Genomic DNA, 10000 nt, shown 5'->3' with positions numbered 1-10000 from the left:
TGGTATGTGGTCATTTTTTCATATATATGATATGTATGGTTTACTACATCTATTTATTTGTATCTTTATCTGTTGGTAAGATTCCGAAGCATCGACGCCTGATTGCGACCGAAGGCTGAGCTTCGCCTCGCAAATCCCGGCGTCTTACTCATTAGCACGCCCGCTCACGCCCTTTTCTCTTCATTCACAGGGAAGCTGCTGGAATCACTCAAGAACAACGGCGTCGGAGGCTCAGGCGAAGGAGGTGCCGAACCCCCCACGCCCCCACACACCCCACAGAGGGACAACGCGCACTCGGCGCCCTCAGACGGGGGCGTGGGCAGACTCCAGCCCCCGCCGCAGGTACTCGAGCCTCTCCAGCAACAGGCGCTACAGGCAAGGGTGAGTACTGGGAGGTATTCTGTAGGGGAAGGGATGGGGTGTGGGGGGAATGGGGAGGGGGAGGAGGCAGTAGGGGGAAGGAGGGGAAAGGGATGGGGGAGGAGGAGAAAGGGATGGGATAGTGGTGGAAGGAGGGGGAAGGAGAAGAAAGGGATGGGGCAGTAAAGGAAGGAGGGGGGAGGGAGGGAGGAGAAGAGAGGCTAAGAGAGGGAAGAAGAGAGGAAGGGAATCGAGGAAGGAAGGAAAGAACAGGATGGAATAAAGAAGTGTCAAGGAAAAGGAGTCAGAAAGGTTCCAGAGGAGAGAAAAGTAAATAAAAGGAATGAGGGAAGATAGAGATATCAGAATAAAAGAGGGAGAGGAATAGAGAACAGGGGAACAAGGAAGGAAGACGAAAAGAAAAGAAGGGCGGAGAGAAAGAGAGAGAGAACAAAGAGAAGCTGGAAGAGGAAAGGGAAAAGAAGGACGGATAAGGATGCGGAGAAAAAGAAGAAAGGAGAAAGGAGAAAGGAGAGGGAGAAGGAGAGGGAGAGGGAAAGGGGAAGGGAGAGGGAAGAGAATGAAGCGAACAAGAAAAAGAGGGGCGGAGAGGAGGAGCAAGAGGAAGGAATTGAAATATTCGAGTGAGTTAAGTGAACGTGTATGCATATATGTTTTCATTTTAGCCATTAGTGCATATTCATAGGTGTTTTCAGGTCGCTGTGCGTGTCGGTGTGTTTGCATTTGTTTGCTCGGCTGTTTGAGGAGGGGGTGGAGGGGGGGAGGGGGGATGATGCCTCGCATTGTTTTGTATTTGTTCGTTAGCCGACGGTTGTTGCAGTGTTCTTCAGTGTGGTTGCGGTCATTATGCGATATGGTTATATATATATATATATATATATATATATATATATATATATATTGACCATATATATTCATAGAGGAGGTACATGCCAAGGGAGGGGATATCAGTGAGAGAAGGGAGGGAAGGAGGGAGGGAGGGAAGGAGGGAGGGAGGGAGGGAGGAAGGGAGGGAGGGAGGGAGGGGGAAGCAGGAAGGTAGAGCTAGAGGGAGGGAGGGGGGAGCAGAGGGGGGAGGGGCAGCAGAGGGAAGGGGGTGCAGCCTCCAAAGTCCCCGGTCCGTGTAGCTGTGTGACCGTGATTTAAGAGTCGAGATAAAGGCCTCGTGTTGGTCTCGTCGGGACCGTCCAGGCCGCACTAGATCAGGGTTGTGTAGCGAGCGTTTGGCGCGGCCCCGAAAGAGCCCGGCCGGTGCGCCCTCCCCCCGGTTATTTAGTGCGGCCGCTGGATATGCCGGTGATTAATTCTATCTTTCAAGCCATGAAAGGTTTACATTTGGATTTAGATCATGCACGATGCTCGGGTTGCAGGGGGTTGCAGGGGAGGGAGGCAGGGTCGCTCTCAGGAGGGATGGAAGACCTGGGGAAGGGGAGGGGGGAGGGGAGGGGGGAAGAGGAGAGAGAGAGGGGGGGGTGGGAGGCACCATTTACATGTATCTCGAGCCAGGATGTAAAACATCTGTAATTTTCTTGAAGTCGGAAAGAACTTTATGCATGTGCGTTGTGCATTATTCATGGGGCACCGAGCCGGGGCGTGTTAAGACGACTGGGCGAAAAGGGCAGCTATGAAAAGGCACGCAAACTGGTAGTCTTTGCTTTCAAGAGGCCTTTCCGAAGACCTGGACTGGGAAGGGATTTCTCAGTATGTGTAGATTTGTTTTCTTTTTTTCCTTTTTTATCATTTTTTCAGCTTACTTCTTTTTTTCTGTTTTTCTTTTTCTTTTCTTGTTCTTTAAAGATTGGGGTAATGGCATGGATGTCGATGATTGTTTAATGATATAACAATGGGATTAGTAGTATTAATGGTGATAGTCAAGTCTAATAAGGTGGTAATCATGGTAGTCATAGTATTAAAGATAATTATAAAGATAATTATGATAGAAAGATAAGGATGGAGATAATGATAAGAAGAATAATGTTACGAATCATCATACTAATGGCTTTGGAGTATGCAAATGAGAAAAGGTATAATGGAATAATAGGTAAAGGGAGGAGAAGGAGAAAAGGAATTACAGAGGAGTTATCGCTTCCTCCTCCCTCTTCTTCGCCACCTCCTTCTCCTCTTTTGCGTTCCTTCTTCTTCTTTCTCCTATTCTCCTTTTCCTTCTTCCACTTCTTCTTTTTCTTCTTCTTTTTCTCCTTCTTCTCCTTCCTCTCCTTCTCCTCCTCCCCCTCCTCCCCACTCCTCCCCCCTCGTGCATCGTGGGGGACGGCGGGCGGGCAGCAGCCAGAAGAGGGGAGGGGGAGGGGGAGGGGGAGGGGAAGAGGGGGCCGGGCGGTAATGAGGCAGTTTGTATGCGAGTGTGGGAGTCTCGGGCACCGGCGACCTGGCGTGCGTACCCCTCCCTCTGCCCCTCCCCCCTACCTCCCTCTCCGTCCCCGGGTGTAGCACCGCCACTCCTCTCACTCCGCCCCCCTTCCCTCCCGCCCACACGCCCGGACTCGTCCCGCCCACATCTCGTTCTTTACTGCCGTCGGTCGGAATGGGGAGGTCTGCCTTCTGCCTCGCCTGCGCCTCGATCTCACAAGGGGCGTCTCCGCCTTCGTCGGGAGAGAGAGAGAGAGAGGGAGGCCTGCCCGCCCGCCCGCCCGTTCGCCCGCCTGTTCGCCCGCCTGCCCCTTCGTCCGTATCACACGTAGCACAGCGCCCGCCGGCAGTCGTCCCGACGCCCGCCCATCCCCGCCCACGACTTTGGTCCCGGAATTGCCGTCTGCGGTTTTGGGTGGGCGGGGTTTGCGGTGGTGGCGCTGGTCGTCGGTATATACACGGGGGTCGTGGCGCTCGCTGGTCGTTCTCGAAGGACATGAGAGGTTAGGGTGCGAGGGGGGAGAGGTGTAATGGGGAAAGGGGGGGAGAACGAAGCGAAGGCAGACGGACACTAAAAAAAAAGAAAAAAGAAAGAAAAAAAACAAAAACGTGACATCACTCCTCGCATCGGCACAGATAAAACAAACAAACAAATAAACAGGCGATTCCTCCGCCGCCGTTCAGTGACACCTGTTGCTACTGGCACTTGGGCCCTTCTTCCTCGGAGCCCCGGAGCTCGAAAACGACCCGGGTTCAAGAGGAAAAAGAAGTGAATGAGAAAATAATTAAATAGTGATTAAAGGATGAGAAATGATAAGAAAATGACAAGAAATTGAGTAAATGATATATTAGTGATAAAGTGAGTGAGAGAGAGAGAGAGAGCGCTTATCGACGGGTGTGTTACGACTCAAAGTACAAATCTTATGTACTGTGGTCGTCGTGATACATGAGGTCAAGTCTTGAGGTCGTCGGGGAAGGAAGGGGGGGGGGGGTTGTCAAGGAACTAGTCGTTCTTAAAGATATGAAGTCGTGGTCCTGTAGTTCGCCGTTGATTGTTCTAGAGGACATGAGGTCGTGGCGCAAGTCGTTCTAGAGAAGAGGAAAGCGGGGTGTTGTTGTCCAGTCCACCCCAGCCCCCCCCCCCCCCCAAATCCTCTCCTCTCCTTCCCCCCCCCCCCCCCCCCCCCCCCCCCGATCGAAGGTGATGGCGGAAGGCGCCCCCATCCCCCCCCCCACCCTCCCCTCCCCCCCCCCCCCCTGATCGAAGGTGATGTCGGAGGACGTCCCCATCCCCCACCCATCCTCCCTTCCCCTCCCCCCTCCCCCCACCCCCACCCCGCCGTTATCGTCTCCGGCGTGATCTATCGCTTCATGAGACCCGGAGCACGGCGACCGCTTGTCTGAGATGGAGCGTCGTTTTGTTCCGCGATTGGGGCGTCGGTTATGGAATTCTCAGCTTGGATTTCTTTATTTATTTGTTTATTTGTGTGTTTATTTCTGATCTGTCCTGCCTCTGTTTTTTTTTTTTTTTTTTTTTTTTTGTCCAGTCTTGGTTCTTTCTTTGTATGTCTGTCTGTCTGTCTGTTGTGTTCCTTTCTTTCTGTTTGTTTCTTGGTCTCTCTCTCTCTCTCCTCATATCTCTCCTGTCTTTCCCCTCTCTTTCTCCCTCTCTTTTCCTTCTCTTTCCTCGTTCATCTTCTCTGCTTGGTATTTAGCGAAAGTGCCCTGCTACCTCCCCCCCCACTTCTTCCCTCCTCCCTCTTCCTCCCCCTTCTCACCCCCTCCCCCTCACCCCCTCCCCTTCCCCCACCTCACCCTCGAAGGCTGCCCGCGTGCGTACCACCTGCTCCTCATGATCATTAGTAACGTGTTCTGACGTGTTCTGACGTGTTCTGACGTGCACAGGCTGCGAGCGGCACATGGGACTCGGTAGCGAGCGATATACTTTAAGGAAATGATGTAATTGAATAAATGATTAAATGAATAAGGAAGGTAATGATGACTATAGGAATTATCATTGTTATTATTATTGTTATGATGGTGATGATGATGGTGATGAGGATAATGGTGGTGATGATGATGATGATGATTAGTAGTAATATTATTGTTGTTAATTATTATTATCATTATTATCATTAATAATTATTATCATGATTATAATGAGGAAAGCTTTGCCAGTTCCTTTATTTATCCATATTATTATCAATCCATGAAAACGAAAGGGGATAAAGGAAAGGTTCGGAAGAGATGTATGGGAGGGGGAGGGGGGAGCGGATGTAGGTGGGGGCGTGGAAGGACGATGGAACGACGGGGAGAGGGGATGTAGGTGGAAGTGTGGAAGGGGGATAAGACGAGGGGTGGGGGAGGGGGGAGGGGGGAGGGGATAAGCATGCTGGCCCGCCCCTAGCAGTCTCGTGAAGACTTATCAGTGTGACACGGACGTTTGCCCGTCGCTTTAATTGGCTCCTTATTTTCCAGGTATCAGAGCTGTTGCATGTTCGGACAGGGAGGGCGATGTAAACACACACACACACACACACACACACACACACACACACACACACACACACACATAAACACACACACACACAACAACAACAGCAGCAACAACAACAAACCAACACACACACACACACACAACAGCAACAACAACAAACCAACACACACACACACACACACACACACACACACACACACACACACACACACACACACACACACACACACGCACAACAAAACAACAACAAACACCACAGCTCACAAACACAAACAGACACCAACACACACACAGCACACACGCGCGTCCAGCGGCACCCTCTATCAGCACATCACCTGACTACAGATGCATGTTGTGGCAGGTGTTATCACAGGACAGTGTAGCAAGGGCGTGGGATGGCAGGCCCGTACAGGCTCTGGCAGGTGTACACGTCTGAACGCCCCTTTGGTGTACACATCTAAATATCCAGCAGGTGTGTGCGTACGTCAGATGTACACACGTCTAAACTCACGACGCCCGAAGTCAGATCTGAGAATCCGCGGATGATACAATCTCGCGGCGTTGAGGACTTAGAGGAGTGGGAGGTGGGGAGTGGGAGGTGGAGGAGGAGGTGGAGGTGGAGGTGGAGGTGGAGGAGGGAAGGGGAGAAGGAGGTGGAGGGGGGAGTAGAAGGTGGAGGAGGGGGAGACAGAGGAGGGAGCAGAAGGTGGAGGAGGCAGCAGGAGGTGGAGGAGAGGATAGGGGGAAGAAGAGGTGGAGGGGTGTATGTGGAGGAGAAATAAGTGGAGTAACTGGAAGAAGAGGAGGGGGGGAGGACTTTTGGAGGACTTTGTAGTGGTATAGATGGAGGAGGAGGAGGAAAAGAAGGAGAGGGAGGAGGAGGAGGAGAGGCAGGGCCGAGGAAGGACACGGCAGGAGGCGGACTCGGTTAGATAAGAAAGCTTCTTCGCGATCAGTTCTTCACTAAATTTGATTTATGCAGAAGGGCGATAAGGGGAGACTTACGATTGGGGTGGAGGGGGGGAGAGGGGAGGGGTAGGGGGTAAGGCCTCGGGGGTTGGAGATGGGGGTAGGGGAAGAGGGAGGGGATTGGTGAAGGAGGTAGGGGGACGGGGAGGAGGAAGGGGAAAGAATAAGAAAATATCAAATGGTATATGAAGAAGGGGGGTGAGGGGAAGAAAGGAAAATAATAGGAATAAAAAAGGGAAGAAGAAAAAAGAAAGAAAAAGAAGTAGAAGATGCAGAAGAAGAAAAAGAAAGAAGAAAAAGGAGGTAAAGAAGAAAATAAGCCGATGAAACCGAAAAAAAAGACAAAATGAGAAATCAGGCACCACTCACACACTCACTTTCCATCTCCAACGTTTTGTCTCGTCTCGGACATAAAAGTCGAGGAGGAGTAAAAGTAATGAACCGTGAGCGAGAGGAGGAGGAAGAGGAGGGCGAAGAGGAGGAGGAGAAGAAGAATGAGAAGGAGACAGAAGAGAAGGCGAAGGAGAAGGAGAATAATGATAAGAAGAAGGAAAAGGAGAACGAGAATGAGGAGGAGGAGAAGAGGGAGCTCGTCCGCGTTGCCCAGTAATGCCCGTCTTTATGGTCGGGGCATCGCAATGAGGAGGCCGAGGAAGGGGCCGACGTCCGGGGTTAATGCTGATGAAAAGCCCGACACGACAGCGCCCCGAACCGACTCGCTCGTGACCTGACCTTGCCCTTCCCACCCGACCTAGGCTGACTGGTTCCCCCGCTCGTGTGATCTGCCTCCTGAATATTAGCGTCGCTTTTCTTATTTGTGTTAGTTAGTTATCATCTTTTCTTCCTCTTCTTCGCAAGACCTCCCACTTCTCTCTCTCTCCTTCTTGCACACCGGTCGAACCACCTGGGGGAGGGGGGGGGGGTGGAGAGGAGGCGATGATGGAGAAGGTGATGGCAATATTGATACGTATGATGCTAGTAGCAGTTAATGATTGGTGATGAAGGTGGTGATGGGGATGGCGTTGGTGATGGTGGTGGTGGTGATAATGATGATGGTGATAATGAGGATGGTGATGATGATAATGATGATTAGAACGGCACTGATAATATAAATAGAAGAGCTAACGCAAATAAAAACGATTCAAATATCGAGAAAAAGACCAAAGAGAAACGTCACAATAATAGAGTAACAACAGACAGCACTCGACGACAGCAAGACAGACAGCGTCAAAAAAAAAAAAAAAAAAAAAAAAAGCTCGACGACGCAGGAATTAAAAGCGTCAGTCTGGAAGGCACCGCATTCTAGACAGTTCCATCATCTTTGCCTCCTTTCCGAGTCGGAATGTGGCGGGAGATTTGTCTTAATGGGGCGATGTGATTGGTTGCGCGTCTTGGAGGCGCTGGCCAATTAGGGGCTTCTCTTGGAGGTGTGATGTAATTGGTGGTTTGTTTTGGAGGTGAGATGTAATTGGTCCCGGACGCTGGAGGTGCGATCTAATTGGCCAGTTGTCTTGGGAGGTGAAGTGTGAACTGGTTGTCCGGTCGAGGGGAAGGGTGTAATTTGGTGGTTTGGTGGTTTTTCTTGAAGGTTTGATGGGGGTTTTAGGGCTGGTTTTTGGAGTGGTTGGTTTCGAAGCTGTGGTTGGTAGTTTGTCTGTCTGTAAAGTGTGATATGACTGCGTGGTTTGTTTCGAAGGCGTGACGTGATTGGTCGTTTATCTTGGAGGTGCAGTGTGATTGGCTGTTTGTCTCGAAGGTGCAATGTGATTGGTAGATTCTCCCGAAGGTGTGATGTTATTGGTGGTAAACTCGTGCTGATGGACACCCACAGCACCTGAAGACGCCATCTCACCTGCAAGACCAGGGCCTGGATCATCATCTTGCAGAGTTGCCAAGAACAGTGAGGATGATCACAAGGAATCTCCTTTTCTCCAAGAACGAGAGCATAAACATCCTTCCTTCTAGTAACAAATTAAGAAAGGAACCTCACAATGCAAAGGAAATTCAAAATAATAGTTCCGAAGGACAAAAAGTAAAATAAAAAAGGGGGGAACAAGAGTCGAGGGAAGAGCAGCCACTCCCGCGGCAAGTACTCTCCGTCGAAGCGAGTTGGCAACAGTGGCTGGCCGAGAATGAGAGCGGGTGTGACAGTACCGGCTCGGGGTGCGTTTTTATATACCCGCGCTGTAAGTGAAAACATGTAAATGGCCTTGTTATCTTGTCCATCACGGTTTTATTACCGTTTAATGCCGGGTCCCAAAACTGGCGCGTTGGGTTGACTCAAACTCACTCACTCTCTCTCTCTCTCTCTCTCTCTCTCTCTCTCTCTCTCTCTCTCTCTCTCTCTCTCTCTCTCTCTCTCTCTCTCTCTCTCTCTTTCTCTCTCTCTCTCTGTCTGTCTGCAGGCCCGTGGATGTGCAGGCTCCGGGGGACACACGAAGCCATTAACGTTTTCTTGAGTTTGCCCATGAAAGTCTTGTTGAGGAGGGGGAGGGGCAGGGGAGAGAGGGACTGGAGGGGTCAAGGGGATGGAAGGCAGGGGCGGGAGGGAGAGAGAGAGGGGAGGCGAGGGTAAGATCGAGTGGGACGGGGTGTGGGGGTAAGGAAGGGGGAACGAGAGAGAGAGAGAGGGACTAGGTGGGAGGGGGAAGAGGAGAGAGAGAGAGAGAGAGAAAGAGGGAAGAGGTGGGAGGGGGGAAGAGGAGAGAGAGAGAGAGAGAGAGAGAGAGAGAGAGAGAGAGAGAGAGAGAGAGAGAGAGAGAGAGAGAGAGAGGGACGAGGTGGGAGGGGGGGAAAGAGGAGAGTGAGAGGGGGGGAGGGGGGGGGTCCTGGCGCGTGCTGGAATTACTGTGTTTGTTGTTCTCCTTATTGTTTGGCTGTGTCGAAGGTGGTGCTTTTGTTGACCTGTTTTTGTCGAGTTCTCTCTGGTCATTATATCTCATTGTAGCTGGAATTCCTATTGTTATCTCTGTACTTGATGACTGGGGTCGAGGTTATCCGTTTTCTGTTACTTACAAGAAAATATACATCCATTTTTATATTGCTTTTTGTATTGTTTTTATATTGATTTTTATGTTGTTGTTTTTGTGTGTATGTTTCTATCAACGGGTATATATATTATTCCACTCTTCTTATCCTTCTTTTAAATCCAAAGGAGGAAAATAAATTGTAGAAGAGGAAGCAGGTGATGACAAAGATAATGGGAATGATAAAGATCATAAAGAAGAAGACTAAAGGAGGAGGAGAGCGAGGAAGAGAAAGAAGAAGAGGGATGAGGAGAATAAGGAAAAGAAGGTCGAGGAAGAAAAAGAAGACGGAGGACTCTCTCTCTTTATCTATCTATCTATCTTCTCTCTCCTCGCTCTCTCTCTCTCTCTCTCTCTCTCTCTCTCTCTCTCTCTCTCTCTCTCTCTCTCTCTCTCTCTCTCTCTCTCTCTCCCCCTTCTCTCTTCCCTCTTCTCTCTCTTTTCCTCTCCCTCTCTTCTTTCCTCTCTCTCTCTCTTCTCTCTCTCCCTCTCCTTTCTCTCTCCTTCTCTCTCCCTCCCTCTCTCTCTCTCTCTCTCTTTCTCTCCTCTCTCTCTCCTCTCTCTCTCTCTCTCTCTCTCTCTCTCTCTCTCTCTCTCTCTCTCTCTCTCTCTCTCTCTCTCTCTCTCTCTCTCTCTCTCTCTCTCTCTCTCTCTCTCTCTCTCTCTCACCGAAATATCACGAATTACGTATCATCACACATCTTCCCTCCCGATGCTCTGATACGGACGGCTATCAATATCGGATTCTTGGCATCTTCCT

General features: G+C 50.5%; 1 protein-coding gene across 5 annotated transcripts in view; it reads left to right on the top strand.

Annotated features, from left to right (window-relative positions):
• Positions 1-10000, top strand: part of LOC122257685 (zinc finger protein castor homolog 1-like) — a 140125-nt gene that overhangs the window by 55971 nt on the left and 74154 nt on the right. For all 5 annotated transcript variants that reach the window (XM_086553706.1, XM_086553707.1, XM_086553704.1 and 2 more), the window contains exon 2: positions 191-381. In XM_086553706.1, coding sequence (XP_086409832.1) covers positions 191-381 — 191 coding nt within the window. The remainder of the gene's footprint in view (positions 1-190; positions 382-10000) is intronic.

Source organism: Penaeus japonicus, unplaced genomic scaffold, assembly GCF_977035675.1.
Source record: "Penaeus japonicus unplaced genomic scaffold, GWHDUDI00000001_assembly GWHDUDI00000028, whole genome shotgun sequence".
Taxonomy (NCBI): Eukaryota; Metazoa; Arthropoda; class Malacostraca; order Decapoda; family Penaeidae; genus Penaeus; species Penaeus japonicus.
This window is presented reverse-complemented; position numbering and strand designations above follow the sequence as displayed.